The 20772-nt window shown below is 37.2% G+C and overlaps 1 protein-coding gene across 1 annotated transcript; it reads left to right on the forward strand.

Annotated features, from left to right (window-relative positions):
- The first annotated feature begins 4494 nt into the window (after positions 1-4494).
- On the forward strand, positions 4495-7304 carry LOC149182488 (uncharacterized). Its single transcript, XM_089414575.1, has 3 exons — positions 4495-5553; positions 5666-5745; positions 5852-7304. Exons 1-3 carry the CDS (start codon positions 4495-4497, stop codon positions 7302-7304), a joined length of 2592 nt encoding a protein of 863 aa, XP_089270701.1.
- The last annotated feature ends 13468 nt before the right edge of the window (positions 7305-20772 follow it).

Here is a 20772-nt window from a genome sequence, read left to right on the forward strand (position 1 = left end):
CCTTTAATATAATCCACCAACCTAGAAATCCCAAGTGGGCCATTGGTAAATTCATCCAATGAAAATAATATAAACCGCATACTCTTTCATGCGTCAGATAGAATGAAGAATGGAGGGTAGAGGTCAAGCATGAGGGCTAAGAGCGCGGAACCTTGACACAGTGGCTGAGGTGGAACCATGTATGACACATTTTTCAAGATAGAATCTTATAAGAATATTCTTTGATGCTTGATGAATCTTTATATTCCCTTGGAGGCTAGTTTTTGATAGAAGCATAATGATGCTGACTTTATAGTCATTTTTCTCAGAATTTCGTAAGGATCATAGTGGTGTACTTAGAATTTTTATTTGAGTAACATATTTTTCTCCCATCTCCAAGGAGGAATCTTTGGGGGAATATTCAAGATTCCTGAGGGTTCATATTTTGAAGGTGTTAGAAAGGGGACAAGTTTATAGATGTTTGACATGATTTCATACTACGAATAAAATTGTGATGTCCATTCTGCAACTGAGCTTTTTATTTTCAGATGATTTTGGAAAATGAACATATAAGGGTCGTTTAGAAAATTGATTGTAAATTGTGTCTACTGGCATTTAATGAAAGAGGCCTTCCCACATTAAGCAGGGCCCAAAGATGTATCCCAAGTTGGGCGAAGTCCATCATTAAATTATCTTCTTCCTTTGATCTCATGGTTGCTTTTGATTTCCACTTATTTCATGTGTTTATGCTACTTGGTTGCATGCTCTTCTAAATGCAAGTTTGTATTCATCCTTGGAGTAAAAGATTTGGATCACATGCTTTGGTAGGAATTCGTAATAGTGGTCAATTGTCAATGCTAAATTAGTAATGATCAATAGAAAATAAAACCCTATAATATTGCTTTGGTATGAATTAATACACTGAGATTCTAAGTGGATATATTAATTGCTTACTCTTACATAAATTTTGGTGGGTAGTAACCACTAGTAAGTCTAGACATTTACAATTTTACTCCTACCGAATTGTTGAGAAAAGCATAAATAAATGTGGCAAGTAACTCCTAGTAATTATATTTATTTAAATCTTATTCCTATCCATTTTTTATGCAAATATTTGATTAAATTATGTTGCGAAGTAGCTCATAGAAAATATGTTATTTACTTTAGTATGAACTACTTTCAAGGATTTCACTTTTATATGGTTTCATGCAAATCATAAGAATGAAGTATCAGTACAAAAATATTTAAAAATGATGCCTTAAGTTATCATACCATTAAATGTTTGAAAAATATATTTTTTTAAATAATACTGAAAGAAAATATTTAATGTTTTTAAGATAAAATAAATATTTATTGGTCATTGCTAAACTAATAGTGGTGAATAGGACAATAATTTGCTAGAATTCTGCCACCGATTAATAATAAGAGGGCCGAGAGCATGCAGGGGTTTTTTCGAATTTGTTTTCCCGCGCGGCCTTCCATGGCGGCCACGACTGAGTTCCTGGAGTTAGCTGCTGTGGGACCGAAGGCGATAGCGTTTAGGGAAGTTGATTTTTCTGCCTGGCAAAGATGGCATCGGTTTCAGGTGAAGCGTGAGCGTGTTTTTTTCAAAAGGAGTCATTGGACATCGATCCGACACCCAAAGACCTCCTCGCCTGTTGGGGCCTGGAAGAATCAGAGGAGAACCTGCATCATTTCTTCCCGATGCAGGCAGTGATGTCAGTAAGCGTGGAAAGGTCAGCGGATGCGGGAGTTAAGGTAACAGATGCTATCGCCCGGAGCTCTTGGGGAACTATAATGTGGGAAGGGTGGCTATCTAGCTCTGCTCGGCCCTAGACGTTTGAAAAGCCAGGAAGAGATGTAAAAGTTTCAGGAGAAGAATGTCAAAATCTAAGTTATATGGTAGGATCGGTGGGTGGGGGTTCCAAGAGGGCTGAGGAGCTAAATGAAAGCATCTATCTACAGACTGATAAGAGTTCTGAGTCTTTCGAGGCTGTAGAGGGAGGAGATAAGCCGAAGGATCTGGGTGGAAAGAGGAAGAAGCCCAAAATTTGCAGGAAAAAGGCGGCAAGACCCAGTTGTGTCTTCGGAGTGGATATCCACATAGACAGGGCTTTGGAAGCATCAGAAACCCTTCTTGTCGGCAGAGTTGGTGGAAGGAGTTTCTCGGTGGCCTTCATTAAGAAATGGGCACTGGCAGAATGGAAAGAAGCTCCGGGACAACCAGAAGAGGTCAAGATGCTTGACAGAGGCTGGTTCTGTCTTCGTTTTGGGCAAAAGGAGCATGTCGAATGGGTGTTGTCAAAGCACTGGAGCCTAGGGAAGAGGCCTATCTTATTCAAGAAATGGACGCCTCTCTTTGATGCCCAGAAAGAAAAATCAGAGGAGTTTCCAGTCTGGGTCAAACTAATGGGACTTCCTATTCATTTCTGGACTGACTCAGTTTTTTCCTCAATCGGAAATACTCTGGGTAAGTTCCTTGATGCTGACAAATCCTATTTACATTCTCATGACTGGAGCGCAGCCCGCCTTATGGTAAGTTTAAATCCAAAAGAAGGTTTGGCGGATGATATACTTTTAAAGTATCGCGGCCAAGAGTTCATCCAGACCCTGGACTACGAAAACCTCCCGTTCAGATGCCACCGGTGCAAAGTATATGGTCACCTGGCTCGGGATTGTCCTCGTGGTCATCGTAGACGTCGAAGGCAGAGGAAAAATGGGTTTAAGACAGAGGAAAAGGAAAAAATGAAGATCAATGCTCAGAAGGAAGAGTTTCAGTCCAAGGAGGCTGAAGCTCTGGCAAATGTCCAGGAGTTAGGACCGGAACCTATGGAGGGCATTGGAATATCTCAGTCTGAGGTGACAACGAGTGCTGTTGTTTCAAATCAGCTCTCTGCAGCTGGTTTCTCAGCAGTCAATGCAATGGAAGAATTGAATCAGGCATGTCCTCCCCCCCTAAATACTCCTCCCCTCTCTTATCAAGCGCTTTGCATGTGTCGTGTAGTGGTGAGTTAGATCGTTTATGCCAACTCTCAAAAGATATGACAGACACGAAGATGGGACTAAACACAACTGACAATGTTCTAATGTTGGTTCCATCCCCCATCCTCTTGCTCCTATGCATTTCGGAGATGGAGGACGTGAATCTCATTACAATCTAAGGCCTTTAGCTACCAGAAAAGGAAAAGAGCCGGTAGCAGGTGGTTTGGCAATGGATGAGGTGTCCATAGGTCCAAAGAAGTTAAGAGGGAGGAAGTCAGACTTATCGAAAGCCAAGCTGAAGGCTATCATTGATATTGCTAGAGGAAAGCAGTTGTCACTGCCAGGGGTGCTTAGAGCAAAGCAATCACCTCCCGAAGGTTTTAAATGATCATTTTATCTTTCAAATGCAGGGGTCTTGCTAGTACCCCCAAAAAACTAGCTCTGAAGGATCTGGTCAGGGCTAACAAACCTGATATCCTCTTTCTTCACAAAACGCTTTGGAAAGGAGATGATATTATAGGCTGTCTACATAAGCTTTTGCCGGGATGGAGTTTTCACGCAGTGGATGCTAATGGGCATTCTGGAGGTGCGGCTCTGGGGTTTAATGTGAAGGTAGTGCGTGAAATCTCATCATGGGGAGCAGAAAACATTTTGGCAGTGGAACTCTATTCCAACGAACTCTGTGTTCCTTTTCTTTTTCTGAATATCTATGGTCCTAATTCGGAGCGGGAGAAGTTCTGGAACTCTTTCTTCGCGAAGTCCTTTTTGGCGCATCCAAATCTTATTATTGGTGGAGACTTCAATTTTTCGTTGGGCCTGACTGAATCATGGGGGGTTAATGCTAGAGTGGATCCCCTCTCTGCTTTCATCCATCAGAAATTGGCCTTGTCGCCTCTTGTCGATGTTAACCCATCAAAGATGCGCCCCTCTTGGAGCAATCGCAGGATTGGCGATGACTGGATTGGGAAGAAATTAGACCGCTTCTTAATAAGCGATATGCTGGCGGAGAAACTACAGGCGTTCAGGCATTGGGTTGGAGATGGTGGCCTCTCTGATCATTTCCCGGTTCTTCTGGAGGTGAAAGGTGATTTAACTAAGCCAGGTATCCCTTTCAAGTTTAACTCCTCTTGGCTTTTGGATGCATCTTACATTAGTCTTTTTCATAAAACTTGGAGGAAAGCCATGGAAAATGAGAATGAGAACCGAAGTCAGCTGTTTATGGAAAACTTATTAAGGATGAAGGCTGCTTCAAAATGTTGGGCCCTTCAAAAGAAGCTAAAGGAGGAAGAAACAATGCAAGCGGTGATCTCAGAACTTGCCCTTCTCGAGGATCCAGACAGTCAGGGCTATGGCTCAGGTGCATCTCGATCGAGGATACATGAGTTGGAAATGGAAAGAAGGAGAATTCTGCAGCTCAGGGAGCAAAGTTGGCGTCTAAAAAGTAGAGCGATCTAGTTACAGGCAGGGGACGAAAATTCCAAGTTTTTCCAGAATTATGCCAAAGGGAGAAAAAACACAAATACAATATGGGAAATGAAGAAAGCAAATGGTGACTTAGCGCTCTCTTTCGAAGATTTGGCTACTGAAGGGGTAAACTATTTCAAACACCTCTTTAAAGCCCCAGGTGAAGCCACAATCGCAGAAGTTATAAGGGTTGCCCAGATTTTTCCTCGGTTCATAGAGGAGGAAGACAATGAATTTCTCATGGCACCTATTTCTAAAGAGGAGGTTGCAAGCATCCTCAAATCGATGCAAAAAGAAAAAAGTCCCGGCCCGGATGGCTGGACTGTTGAATTCTTCCAGTATTTTTTTGAATTCATTGGTGATGAGTTAGTGGAGGTGGTGGAAGAATCCAGACTTTCAGGTTCTATCTATCAACCCTTTAATGCTACATTTTTAACTCTCATTCCCAAGTCTAATCTCCGAGGTTCTTTTGTCGATTTCAGGCCCATTTCTTTGTGTACCTGTGTTTACAAACTTATTGCTAAAATCATTGCTGTCAGGCTAAAACCCTTCCTTTCTAAAAATGTTTCCCCGGAACAGTTTGGCTTTTTAGATGGCAGGCAAATACATGAAGCTGTGGGAGTTGCTCAAGAAACGCTCCATAGTCTCAAAGTTGGAAAGAAAAAAGGAGTCACTGTTAAGATAGATTTATCGAAGGCTTATGATAGAATCAGCTGGCTGTACCTGAGACTCTTGCTAACTCATCTGGGCTTTAGTTTTGAACTTGTAAGATGGATTATGAGTTGTGTCTCGTCTTCTTCCATAGCTGTTCTGATCAACGGAGCAGCCTCCAATTTCTTCAGTCCTGAACGTGGCCTGCGTCAAGGCTGCCCTCTATCTCCCCTCTTGTTCTTGCTGGCAGCAGACGGAATCAGTCATTTGATCCATGAAGCAAAAAGTCAAGGTCTGTTGAAAGGAATAGAAGTTGCTCCAAATTTCTGGGTCACTCACCTTCTCTTCGTGGATGATATTATACTCTTCAGCAATGGCAGCCTTGATGATTGTAGGATGCTTAAGAGGATCTTGGACCTCTTTTTGAAAGCGACTGGCCTCTGTATAAATAGAGAAAATCTACTATTACCTGTTCTGGTCTGGCTAGAGAGGAGGTGCGTAGGGTGACCTTGGTTCTGAACTTTGAAGTTAAATCGCTTGAGGATTCTTTCAAATATCTGGGGTTCTATCTAAAACCAGATAATTACAGGATAAAAGATTGGCAATGGATCCTTGTAAAATTGGAATCGAAATTGAAACATTGGAGCCACAAGTGGCTTTCCCGGGCAGGTAGGCTTGTTTTAATAAAATCTATTTTAATGGCAATTCCAGTGTATTGGACGAGCTTGACTTGGGTGCCCAAAGGTATTATAAACTCAATTGAGAAACTTTGCAGCAGCTTTCTGTGGGCAGGGTCAAAGCCTAAGAGAGTTACCCCGTGGATCGCATGGGATAAAATTACTCGCCCTAAAGAGTGGGGGCGTTGGGGTATAAAAAATCTTGCAAATTTCTCCCAATCCCTTGCAACAAAGTTGGCTTGGAGGATCATTACAGCGGAAAATATATGGACTACAGTGACTAAAAGGAAATATATAGATCCATTATCAACGTCTGATTGGATCAGACTGCCGCAAAAGTCGTCCAAAAATTCCTCGGTGGTCTGGAAAGTAGTGGTTGCTTCTGTTCACATCATTGAGAAGGGGTTGGCATGGTATGTAGGAGATGGAACTCAGATCCGCTTGGGGTGCGATCCTTGGATTGGTTGTTCTGAGGGGTTTAATCTATCTCAAGGTTTGGTTGTAGTTTTAAAAGACAAGGGTTTATTCACTTTAAACCAGGTAGCTGATCCCCGGGCCTCTTCCATTTGGAAGCAAGGGTGGCTTAAAGGACGAGACTTAGATTTGACCGAAGACAGGTTGGAGGAATGGGACAGGTACATAAGGGATCTCGTCAACTCTTCGGTGCAGCTCTCTGACTCTCCAGATGAGTTAAAATGGGTTTTTGCTCAGAATGGCTTTTATTCCCCAAAGGAAGGTTACAAATGGATGATGTCTCAAAAGGGTTGGGAAATTCCAGACTGGTGGGCTAAACCGTTATGGAAGTTAAAAGGACCAGCTAAAACGAAATTGTTCTTCTGGTGTGTCCTTTTCCAGAAAGTTCCTACGTGGGATTTCCTTCAAAGAAGAGGCAGAATTGGTCCTGGTAGATGTCCTCTGTGTAAAGACAGCGCCGAAACTGTTCAACATTTATTTCTCTTTTGCCCTTACAATTCTAGTCTTTGGGCAGCAATGCTAAGCTTAATAAATGTTCCTCATAGATGGGAAGGGCAAGGACTCTTAGAGGCCTGGCAGAGTTGGTGGAACATTTCATTAAATGAAAGGGAACGATCCATTCCTTTACTCATTACATGGGGGACTTGGTTGGCCGGAAATCAAGCTATTTTCAAGGACTCTGCTTTCCCTATTGGAAGACTTGCCGCTGAGGGAGCGGCCATCTATGAAAGCATTCCTATCCCTCAAGCTCCTAATTCCTCCAGAGCTGTTTGTCAAGAAGTCATTAGACACTCTATGCCGTGGGCTTATTTTGATGGGGCTTTAGATATTAATCGTCAGTGTGGGGCTGGCTTGATCATACATTTTTCAGAAGAGAAGATTGTTAAAGCCTCAGTAGGTCTGGGACAGGGTTCAAATAATTTTGCTGAATTGAAAGCCCTTCATCTCCTCCTCTGTTGGCTTATTCTCCGTAATGTGCGAGAAGTTCAGCTTTTCGGGGATTCCATGAATATGGTGCAATGGTTCAACAGAGCTCATCACTGCTACAATCTTACTCTGCTTCCTCTGTTTAGATAAGTTTCTCGGCTCAGGAATCGTTTCATGGAGATTTCTCTTAGTCATATATATCGGGAAAGGAATTCTGAAGCGGACCGTCTTTCTAAAGAAGGAGTAGACCGTGAGATGGGGTCGTGGGCTGTCTCGGAGGTTGATAATGGGTTTGTTCGGCCTGTTGAACAACCCATCTTCGCTTAATCTTTCTTCACGTTTTCTCTGTTCCTGTAAATATATGTGTGTGTTTCTGTTTTTTCCATGTCTCCATCTCTCTTATTTTCTCCCCTGCCGGATTTCTTGGGTTGTTTTCCCTATTTGTGGATGCCCGGGCAGTGGTTCCAGTATTTTCGCAGCGGCTTCCAAATCCTCAATGATATTGTGGATGTTTATTGTGGATCCGCGTGGTCTTTTATTCCAACGTTGCTGGTGGTTTTGGAGGCTTTGTTCCCCTTGTGGTGGCTCTTCTTTGATTAGCTGCGGGCCGTTAGGGCTATGCTCAAATGTTTTGAGCGGTTTGGGAGGAGTTCTTCCCTCTTGCAACGGGTTTTCTGTCAGCGAGTAGTTTTGCTAGCTGAGTCTCACCCTGTTTGCTGGCGGTTTCAAGCTTGGCGTCTTACTTACATATTTTATGTAACCCTTTTTATTAATAAAAGGTTGGAATTTTTCTGTGATAAAAAAGATTAATAATAATGATTCATATTTCGGAACATATACTTAACTACATACATACATACACACACATAAAATAGCTTAGATCCATCATAAATTCAAATCTCTCAAGCACCCAAAGCGATCGACTATAGAGTTAAGATGGATCTAAGCTAGTGCTCTCGTATTCCATAATGGATTTCATCATGCCTTTAAATTGGCTTCATCATAGCAAATAGCATGGACAAATTCCATGGGATATGCAATACCACGGGCTTGTAAAACAAAGGTAATTTTGTAATTTAATTTAACTTTATAATTTTTAAGTTAAAATTAAAATTATTAATTTTTTATTTTTTATTTTTATGATTTTAATTATCGAGAGAATTGCAACTTTTTTATTATTTATTATTTTATATTCTATTTTTTGCTACGTCAAAATGTTTACATAACATAAGGGTAGAGGACATTACTACATCTCTTTCGTACTAGTATCATCAATGCAATAGTATTCATATCACATTAAAAAATTAAACCAATGTAAATCGGTCCTAATTCCAGATATACCAAGTGTTGTGAGGGATCAAATATATTTCCACTATAAAAAAGGTTTCCATGTCAAGGGATTTGATCCCTCTCGACCCTTAGTAAATCTGGAGTTAAGATGAATCGAGGTTGGTTTTATTATTAATTATAATTATAATTTTTATTTTTATTTGTGAATGAATCATTTCTAATAATTCATGAAAAATTTACACAATTGTGAGCATAACTTTAAAATAACAAATGCCTCACTCCTATGAAACTTGTTGGCCAACAAATACAAGTAAAAATACACAGACATTAGCAAAAGAAAACTAGAAGATGCAAGATCGATTTCCCAGATCGACCAAAACTGATAAAAAATCATAATACATCCCACCCTAATCATTAACCATCCAAGTTACCCAGAACCTAATTTTCAAGCCTACCCTCTCGAGGGTGGAAAAATGATTCATGTAGATGAAAATCCATGTATGTCATTCTCATTTAAAAGTTTTCCAACCACTCATGTAGCCACTTATGACCTCTTAAAAGAGAGAATAACCAATTTAGAATAAGCCACTAATTATATTGTATATCATTCAGGAAAACAATGTTCTCATTTTGGTCATTGTGTCTTTCTTGAACCAATTGTTCAACTGCTACTAACACTTGACAAAATTTGGCCTCTAGGGCATTAAATGGTAGAGGTGAATACATGCGCCTAGGGGAAACGATGTGCAACTACTCCAACTCCTCCCCATCATCTTGTGGGTCTACTTGATGCATAACTCCATGTCCCCAGGGGCTTTCCTCTCTCTAAGGTTGTCCTCCTTGGCGAAGTATAAGGTTCCATTAAGGGATTCCCTTGACAACTGTCTTTTCTTTCAGCAAAATTTTGTGTTTTCTACACAAGTGAATCATCCTCTGGTCCTGAAGATTTCAACCACTACAATGACCAAGCCCCAATTTCGCAATCCATGATTCAACCTAGCCTCCCCCACCTCATCGGTGCCTCATTGAGGTGCACAAAAAGTCCACAACCAACGTTGTGCTATGAGGGAATCCTTCCAATAACAAAACCACCACTTACTTACCTTACCATAGTCATTGTAACCAAGCTGAACACTACCAACTATATCCCCAAGGACATGGGGATCTCCTCCCTCTAAAAAGCCAATGTGGTGCCTCTCCACGAATAAAAAACCACTTCCTAATAACTCATCCTTCCCATGGTAACTTTGAATCATATAATTAGCCACCCCAACTTGGCAACTGTGCTCCTTACTCTTCCCACGCTTCCCTCCAAGGCCACATAATGACAAAAAACATAATATAGAAATAGAAAAGAAAGATATTGATGCCAACAAGCTAAATTGGAAAGAGCGACTGGAGGGCAATAAATACCCCATTATCTACCCCAACAACAATAATAGGGTTCAATCCAAACTGACCAAAATGAAAATTGAAATGAATAGAGAACAAATGATGGCAACCATATCACACAAGTGGCAATATCACCAATCTACTCCACACATAGCTCCATATTTACATCCAATTACATCCATTTCAACAATATTTCATGAAACATTTAATATATGCATTCAAGATAAGAGTATGAATAAGACTAAGAATAAGAATATTGGTGCAATAGGCATGCCGAAAAGGGGATTTAAAATGAACATGCAGTCCTCAAAAAAACATTTATTTTTATCAATCGCTACAAAATTATTTGGTAGCATCAATTTCTAATTAAAAGTGTAGTCACTACAAAAATATTTCATAACGTTGTTTGTTATAGGATGGTTTCGCGGTGCACTGTTAAATTTCAGTACAATAATTTTGTGGAAGATGAAATGACTTGTCTCTTTCCCAATCTAACTCTCAACATCCTTGACTTTCTCATTGATGTGGTGAACAATTTCACTTGCCTTTCTTCATCGGGTTTGCATATTATTACAAATTTTGCGATCGAAAACAAGTGGAAGGGTTTTTTTTTTTTCTTCAAAACTCCAAATAGGGTACTTTGTCTCTGTAAAAACACCCAAATTGTTGTAAATACTAGGTAACCACTATCCTAAAAGACAATATGACATTTCTCCACAAGGTTTTGAATCCATTACAATAAGAATGTAAAAGATAAATGAACAAATCATACAACAATTAAAGCCACAGTGTTCCAACTCTTAGTGTAAATCAATTTAACATGTTACAGGCTCTCAAAATGGATTAGTAGGAATAACGCTACAAATAATAATTATTTTCAAGAAGAAATATATTTATTGTAACCACAACATTCCGATTCATTTAACAATCAGACAACTTAAAATCCAATTGTTATTCATTACACCATTCACACAAAAATACCTTCTAGTTCACACATATTGGAAAGTACAGGTAGTCTACCACTTTAGAACTATGGTTACACAAAGAAATGAGTTTCTCTCTTCTCTCCCTCTCTCTTCTCTTCTCCCTCTATTTTTCTCCTCTCCCTTCACCTCTCTATAACTTCCCAAAAAATCTTCTTCTTGTTGTTTCCCAAAGGAAATTGACTATGACAACTAATAGTCACAAAAAAGCTGAATCATTTCCCCTTCTCCACAAAATAATACATACATACATACATACATACATACATACATACATACATACATATATATATATATATATATATATATATACCTTTTACAATAGAAAATAATTTATCAAGATGAGTAAATTTCTCTATCTTATTTCAAACAATCAAACTCACTCCCAAATTAAATATTCAAACTTTCTTCACACTTTTAATTTTTTCCCTAGCATTACCATGTGACCATCCCATCACCTTGGTAAGCTATGGTCCATACCTCATCAAATTTTGTGTTCATCGTATGCATCTGCATCAACAAACAAGATAATAATAGTTGCAAGAAGGTCGAGGTTGCTTCCCCAATACCCAAGTTGATTAAGAACCCAACAACATGCACCACCACCTAGCTAACCAATAGGAAATTGACTCTATTCTCATAAAATCATTGTGAACCAAGGTCCCATATAGTGATTTACATAACCTATGGTGCCAACACTATAGCAATACTCCCTCATCCATTTCTCACTTTACGTAATGATAAGCCAAATAACATGAATGGATTGAACGGAAAGCATCCTCCCTCATATAAATAGACTAATGCCCCTACAATCCTATCCTTCATCTCAAATGCACTCAATGGCCAATAGCATAAATAGTTAAAAATGATATTTGGATGAGTGTAAACATTTAAATGTTGACTCAATTAATAATAAAAGTTAAAAGTAATAAATAAAAAGTTAAAAGTAATAAGTAAAATAAACCCCAATATTTGGGATGAATGTAAAAATCTAAATGTTATCAATTTATAATATAAAAGTTAAAGTAATAAAGATTAAAAAAAATCAATTTTTTATATTTTGATTTTGCAATTAACTTGTGAATAGACTTTGCTACAATATCATGGCTCATCAATACCACATGCCCAAAAACCATAACTTATATGACACTCAAAATATTTTATAACAATATGACAAGATTCTTAACCATGAATATTCACCCCCACTTTACCATGGATATTATTAACTTGTAAATAGGTTGTTACAATACCATGGGCCAATACCATCGCTTATCAACATCACATGTCCAAAAATCATAACTTATTTCACAATCAAAATATTTTATGACAGTATGAAAAGATTCTTAAATATGGATATATGCTCACTTTTCCATTGATATTATGAACTTGTGAAGAGGCTTTGTTACAATGGAATGGACCAATATTTGAAAGATATTGTAGATTGTAGTTTCATGAACAAAAAGTCAAAGTCAAAGTCAAGGTGACATGTGACACATCCAAGAGCTGAGAAGTGGCATGTCTAGGAGTTGAAACATTGTACACACACACACACACACACATAAACACACACACAGACACATATATATATGTTCATGTGTCCTCGAGACTATTGACATACTATGTACTACCATCATACATTGTTGTCATGTACTTTGTTTTCTAGCAAAAATAATAATAAAATTGATACTATGAAGATACATATATGAAAGTCCAGTATAAACCACATATAGGTACATGAAATTATATATATCATCTATTGATAAAATGATGATGCTGGAACTCTCAAACTATCCCATATATGTGCTCTGATACCTACCAAGTACCCATAGGTTGTCTAATGCCCTCTTTGGATAGGAGGTCTATTGCAGTGTTTGTTCCCCTATATATATGATAGTGAAAATGTTGTCCAAAGCCTATTTTAACAATATCACTTCTTTATCTGGATTGGATCATTATATTATTTTTCATCCATATTGATGCATTTGGAGTGGAAAAAGTGGAGGAATCATCTCACGAGATTTTTTTTACTGGCAAGATCCAGTTTGACAAAATAGGGTCTAAAATCTTCCAAGAGTATTTCGAGGCATCAAATGACATTTTTTTTGTGGTAAAACTTTACCTCTTTAGTGGATCACCATTTCATTCTATTCTATACACAAGGTCCTTTCTAATAGTGCAAGAATCGTGTCAATAAGAGTCAATATGTGAAAGTTATGCCACTCATAAGTTGACCTTCCTACTTTCACCACCATGGTTCGAAAGAATGTCCTGCCAGCCTCATTATTCCTGGAAAATGGGCTAGCCATGTGATTTTGATCTAAAAGAGTCTCGAAGAGTCCATATTGTAACTCTAGTTAAGAGTTGATGTAGTTAAATTTCACCACTAGTAGGCTACCATGTTGTGTTATAACTAGACCACTAGGAGGAAGATGCATTCCATTCTTTCAAGAGAATTTTGTTCCATATCTAGGCAAAGACAACCAAGAGAGATATGAGGTAGAGAACATAAAGAGGATCTATGCACTGTAGTAGGCTATGGGCCAAAAACCTTACTCCTTTCTACCTACAACCATATTTCCAAACAAAGAAAGAGAGAAAAGCGACCTCATATTCTAGTTTGGTTTTCTCTTGAAAGGGTTTTATAGAGAATATTTTGTGTCTTATGTGTGTGTGTGAGATTATTTTGTTGTTCTTTTTTTTTCTACATAAATTCCATTTGCATGCATGCACTAATTACAATGACAACAGTTTAGACAGCGTTTATCAAAGCGGTAATCATGATGCGGTGGATAGCATTAATCATAGAAGAAATGTGCAGAACGCAGGTGACTTTGGTAACATGGTAGACAACGATTGCATCAATGTGCTCACGTAGAATCAAGACTATTATATACAAGATCCGGTGGGCAACATTAAGTAGAACGCAGTTGACATTGGTTTCAAGAAGTCAACCCACACAGAAAGCTACCTCCACGCTGATTCCCACCATCAACCAGCCCAGAAATTTGGTGTTCTAAACACTCTTGCTATCAGGACCCTTCGAATCTCTGACACTGAGCATCTTAATGAAGAAAAGAAACATTTGTTCTCAACCTTTAAGAGTATAGGCTACAAAGAAAATGAGATTAAAAGAGCCATATAGAAAGCGGAGAAAAAGATGTTATCTCATGAACCTAAGGCTCAAGACCAACCTCAATGTGGTAGGGTATTTCTACCTTACATTCATGGAGTTACAGATAATATTGCTAAAACCCTGAGGAAGAAAAACATAAACACGCAATTCTTAGCACCTGGAACCATTAGGCAAGGTATGAGATTGGTTAAAGATAGTATAGATAGACATCAACTTAAGGGAGTCTATAAAGTAGATTGCTCATGTGGTAAAAGCTACATTTGTGAAACAGGTCGCTCCGTGTAGACCAAACTCAAGGAACATGGTGCTGATATTAAGAATGAAAGGTCTTGTACTTCGGCCTTGGCAGAGCACTCCTCAAAAACTAAACACCATGTCTGCCTGGAAAGCACCTCAATTATCGCTAGGGAAGAACAATATCATAGGTGAAAGATTAGAGAAGCTCTTGAGATTATCAAACACCCGCATAATCTCAATAGAGACAATGGTATGGAGATTAGTGGAAATTGGCTTCCCCTAATCATAGAAATTAAGGTCACTAATACTTCTCAAGGCTAGCATTCTGTGGAAATATTACCTCTTTCCCCGCCCCTCTTTCTAATTTTAGTAAGTTAGTAACCCCACTATATTAATCTAAATATAATAATAATAATAATAATTAGCTCATAATTAATCATTTACAATAGTAATTATGATAATAGCTATTACTATTATCATCAACTATTATTATAAATCGTGATTATTAAAAATTAATTAAAATCTATTAAATAGTTAAACTAATTATAAAATTGAACATTTACTATTTTAATTATTAATATTAATTATTGGATCTTGATATTAATTATTAATTATTATTACTAATAATAATGATTAATTATTAACTATTTATATTGATTCTTAATATTATAATACCAATTTTAATATAATAATTATTATTATCAATACCAATTCATTTTAAACAAATTTGAATAATTTGAATATTAATACATTACACTAATATTATTAATATTAATTATGATCAATATGAATATTATTAATACTAATTATTTTATTAATTATTATATTAGTAATAATAGTTATTATTAATAATAATATTAACAATTAATATTAATAATTTTTTTCATATATAAAATCAAAATTTAAAATTAATTAATAAAAATTTAAAATTAATATTAATATTAATTATGATAATGATCATCAAAATAATAATTTATAGCAATTAATTAGCTCATCATTAATTAATCAACATTATTAATCAAAAAAGAGCCCACATCTCTCTTCTATTATTAATCAAAAGAAAATTTTTATTCAAAAAGAGAGTCGACATTCATCTCAATTTACGCTCCTCATTACTATTTAATCTCTCAATTATGCTCTTCTTCTATCAAGCATTCAAGTTGTCCTGATGATGGATCCCGATTGGGATTTGAAACGTTGGCAGAAAATGGTTCTTATTGTGGATTCTCCGGTAACAAAGTCAAAAGTATTAAACCACAGTGGTCTAAAATCCTATATCTACTCATCTTGAAATGTAATAAAACTAGTGTAAAACTTCAGGTTTTTAATATAATATTTTTAGATATGTTGTCACGAACTATCCAATGGAATATCCATGACAATTTGCAGATCATTTGGTTTCAAAGAATTTTTTTTGGTATTTTATGGAGTTTTCTAGGAATATTGAAAAGACACTTTTAAGGAGGGGAACAAAAAGCAGAAAGGAGAAAAATATAAAAAGATGGTAGCCACAACACACTAGTGCAAAGATCCTAGAAACCACTACAACATTGATGGCCATATGGAGGAGAAGTGTTGGAAGTTACATCTAGAGCTAAACCCTAAGAATCAGAAGAACAATTATAAAAGTAATGATGCTAGAACTCTCAAAACTATTCGATCTATGTGCTCTCATACCTACCAAGTGCCCATAGGTTGTCTAATTCCCTCCTTGTATAGGAGGTCTATTGCAATGTTTATTTCCCTATATATATGACAGTGAAAAATGTAGTCCAAAGTGTATTTTAAAAATATCACTTCTTGATCTAGATTGGATCATTATATTGTTTTTCATCCATCTCAATGTACTTGGAGTGGAAAAAGTGGAGGAATCATCTCACGGGACTATTTTTATTGGCAAGACCCAGTTTGGAAAAATAGGGTATGAAACCTTCTAAGAGCATTTCAAGGAATCAAATGATTTTCTTTTTTGGTTGTAAAACTTTATCTCTTTAGTGGAGCACCATTTCGTTCTATTACACGTAGAGACGTTTCCAATGGTGCATGAATCATGTCAATCAAAGTCCGTATGTGAAAGTTATGCCACTCACAAGTTGGCCTTCCTATTTTCACCACCATGGTTTGAAAGAATGTCCCATCAGCCTCATTATTCATGGAAAATGAGCTAGCCATGTGATTTTGATCTAAAAGACTCTCAAAGAGTCCATACTATAGCTATAGTTAAGAGTTAATGTAGTCAAACTTAACCACTAGTAGGTTATCAGGTTGTGGTATAACTAGACCACTAGGAGGAAGATGCATTCCATTCTTTCAAGATAATTTTGTTCCATATCTGAGCAAATATAGCCAAGAGATATATGAGGTAGAGCACATAAAGAGGATCTATTCACTATAGCAGGTCATGGGCCACAAACCTTACTCCTTTCTACTTGCATCCATATTTCCAAATAGAGAAAGAGAGCAAAGCGACCTCACCTTCTAGTTGGGTTTTCTCTTGAAATGGTTTCCCAAATCATATTTGATGTCTTATGTGCATGTGTGAGATTATATTTTTTTTTCTCAATTTTTCTACATAATTTAAATTCGCATGCATGTAGTAATTATAGTTAAATCTACTGATCTTGAAATTTAATAGAAGTGTAATAGTGTAAAATTTCAGGTTTTTAATATAATATTTTCAGATATGTTGTCATGAACTATCCAGTGGAATATCGATCACAATTTTCTGATCATTTAGTACCATAGCAACTTTCTTTGAGTATTTTATGGAGTTTGCTAGGAATCTAGATAGACGAGGTTGAAAATTGTAAAACCCTAATCATGGTTGATGAGTCTATGAATGACCCTCATGATCCTATAGAGGTGATGTTTTTGTGACTTGAAAAACAAGTCATAAGTATTAATCACAATGTAAATTTTCTCATAGCGGCCGTCAACAATAAGCTTGGGATATTTGGAGAAGATGTGGGCTCAAATGTAGAGGACAAATAAAAAGGGGATCAAAATATTGGGGAGAAATGAAAAACCAGTTAAAGGAAGAACTCGAAAAAGATCAACATAGTTCAAGTGCCATGAACTAATCACATTCCGGATTTAAAATTGAAGCAAAATTCGATATGAAGTCATACCATGGTGAGATCGACACTCTAAAGCCAATACAATATTTGCAGCAACTGGAGGTTTATTTCAATGTTCATCTGATCGAGGAAAGTCAAAAGATATGGTTCTCACAACTGGAATTAGAAGGCCATGCACTGACTGGGTGGGCGAGCCACACGAAAACCATGAGGTTGGAGGGATAACCTCTAGTGATTAAGTGGCCCAGATTTCAAAACCCTCAATAATTCTCAATTTTATGCCATTGGGTACAAAGAGGAAAAGTTGATTTGATGGGATTACTTCAGGAAAAATTCAGGCCAAATCATGTAGTAGTACACCACAAAATTTAGAAAGATGAATATCACGTTGGGTATCTATCCAAAGAACCTATATGTACTCCTCAAGTATTTGGGGGCTCTGTGTTGCTATATGCGCAAGAAAGCGATGTCGTTGAAGCCCAAATTGGTGGATGAGGTTTGTGTACAGGAAAAATACTAGGAAAATGTAGGCTTAAAGAAAAGACAATCAACTGGATCAAAGTAGAAGGAGCAACAAGACACTTTTAAGGAGGGGAAGAAGAAGAAAAAGGGAGGAAAATATAAAAACACAATAGCCACAACACACTAGTGCAAAGGTCCTAGAAACCATTGTAACATTGATGGCCATATGAAGGATAAGTGTTGGAAGTTGCATCTAGAGCTAAACCCTAAGAATGAGAAGAAATATAATAAAAAGAGGAATCTCATGGTCATAGATTCAAGCAACCAAGTTGAAAGAACATCAGATGTGGTCGAGAAGATCATTTGTATGTTAGTGTAGAATGAGGTGAATCTAAATAGCCTTCAAAAATAGGAAGTGAAATAAATGACCAAACTCTTCAATATAAATATACATGTCAGGAAGTCAAAGGTTGATGCTATGTTTAATTCAAGATCGCAGGTGAATCTCATTGCAACAAATCTAGTTAAGAAGTTGGGGCTAGAATTTGGTGATCATCCAAACCCATGACTACTGGGATGGGTAAATAAGGATGCATAGATGAAGGTAACAAAAATAGTCCAAAATTATATTTTCTATTAGTGTTGATTTTATTGATGAAGTAGATCTAAATGTGGTTCCCCTTGATGTACGTGGAGTCATGTTTGGGAGTCCATAAGTGTACATGCATGATGCAATATTCATGAAGATATCCAACTAGTCCTAATTTTTCAAGGATGGATAATATTTCATCATCAACATGCACAAAGGAAATTCAAAAATTTCACTCATAAGTTCCAACCAAGCAAAGAAATTGGTTAGTCCGAGCAAGAAGTATGTTCTATTTCTTAGAAATCTAGTCTATAGAGGAGTTAATAGAAGACAAGGAATCCCTAGAGGGGTGTACTAAGAAATATAAACAAAAATTGGAGGAGTTGTTATAGGCATATAAGGATATTTTTAGAGATCCTAAGTGGTTACCACCTAAGAAGCAAGTGGAGCATGAGATCCAACTATTTATAGACTCCCCATTGCCAAATATCGGGTTGTATAGGCACATTATTATTGAAGAAATTGAGGTGAATAAATAGTTGTAGCAACTTTTGGAACAGCGTGTCATTCGACCAAGTACATCACCATGTGCGTCACCCATCATCATTGTGCAAAAGAAGGATGTGACTTGGAAGGTGTGTAAACATTACTAGGATATGAAAAAAATCACACTCAAGAATAGGTACTGCCTACATAGGATAGATGATCTACTGGATAAGTTGATGCAAGAAAAATAATTCGCCAAGTTGGGCTTGATTTATGAATATCACCAGGTTCGAGTCAAAGAATAATATACTTGGAAGACCACCTTGAAAACTAGGCAAGGTTTTTATGAGTGGTTAGACATGCCATTTGGCCTATGTAATGTACCTACTATGTTTATGAGATTAATGAATGATGTACTATGCCATTTATATATTTATTTGTTATTGTTTATTTGGATGATATATTGGTATATATTTCTACCTGAGAGGATAATATTTCACATTTGATGCAGGTATTGGAAACATTGAAGAAGCACCAACTGCTAACAAATCTCAAGAAGTGTGAGTTTTCGACGTAGTTTTCGACATATCTAGGGTATGTGATCAGTGGAGGAGAATTAAAGATAGATACTTCCAATATGGTGGCCATCATGAAATATTTGGTGCCTACTAATGTTTATGAGCTTAGGAGTTTCATTTGGGAAACACAGTACTTGAGGAAATTCATAGCCTCATTTTCAGCAATAAAAACACCGCTCTGTACCATAACAACAAGTGGCAAGGGTTTCCAATGGGGAAAAGGTCAACAAAAGGTTTTTGAGGAGCTAGATAAGGAGATTATTCAAGAACCATTTATGGCATTAACAAACTTGTAACAACCCTTTGCAGTGGAGATAGATGCAAGTGGGTATGCTATGGGAGTTGACTTTATGCAGGGAGGAAGGCTTGTATGCTACCATTTTGAAGTATTTCATGGGGGAGCTCTTAACTACCTTATCTATGATACGGATATTTATGCCATGGTGAAATTTGTGAAAAACTAGAGGCATTATTTGATGGGAAAGGAGATAATAATCCACATATATCACCAACCTCTACAACACATGCAGGCCCATAGTAAGCTACAATAGACCAAGCATTACAGGACGATGGCGTTTTTTGAGTAGTTTCATTTGGTGATAAAGTATAACAAGGGAAGAAAAAAAAAATTGGTCGACATGATTTTAAGGCCACCCACATAAAATATAACAAATTTGGGGACTCTTATGCACATGGAGCCATTCATCCATGATGCATACAGAGAGCCATATTTAGAGGATGAGGACTTCAAGGAGGAGTTTCAAAATTTGCAAACTTAGAGTCATGTGCATAATGGAGATAAAACTAATGACTACCATCTCCAGGATGGGTTACTACACAGGCTGAGTAAGATATGTGTTCCTAAAGGTGAGCATCAACTGATTAGAGAGGCTAACACTACTAAGGTTGCAAGGAACTTTGGTGTAGGGAAGACCATGGCTAACTTGTAGAGGTATGTGAATTGGTGCAAGATGCAAGAGCAAGTAGCTAAGTTAATAAGAGGGTGCATGCTTTGTTGTACCAAAAAGCCTATAAATAGGAAATAGGGCCTATATTATCTCTTACCCGTACCTACTCATCATTTCTATGGACTTCCTGGGAGGTTTACGAACAACGAGGAAGGGAGATGACTACCTGTTCATGGTAGTAGATAGGTTCAACAAGATGTGTATTTTGATTCCATATAAAAAGACCATCAGTCAGTAAGAAGTAGAAGAATTGTTCTTTCGACAGGTCTAGGTGCACTTTGGGATTCCAAGGAGCATCATTTTAGATAAGGATACAAGATTTCACAGTGCATTCTAGACTACATTGTCGGATAAGATGGACGCAAATTTGAAGAGATCTATAGCATTCCATCCACAGATAGACGGTCAGACAGAAGTAGTCAA

Source organism: Pinus tabuliformis, chromosome 3_2, assembly GCF_031772625.1.
Source record: "Pinus tabuliformis cultivar Carrire ecotype Pingquan chromosome 3_2, CPIR1, whole genome shotgun sequence".
Lineage (NCBI taxonomy): Eukaryota > Viridiplantae > Streptophyta > Pinopsida > Pinales > Pinaceae > Pinus > Pinus tabuliformis.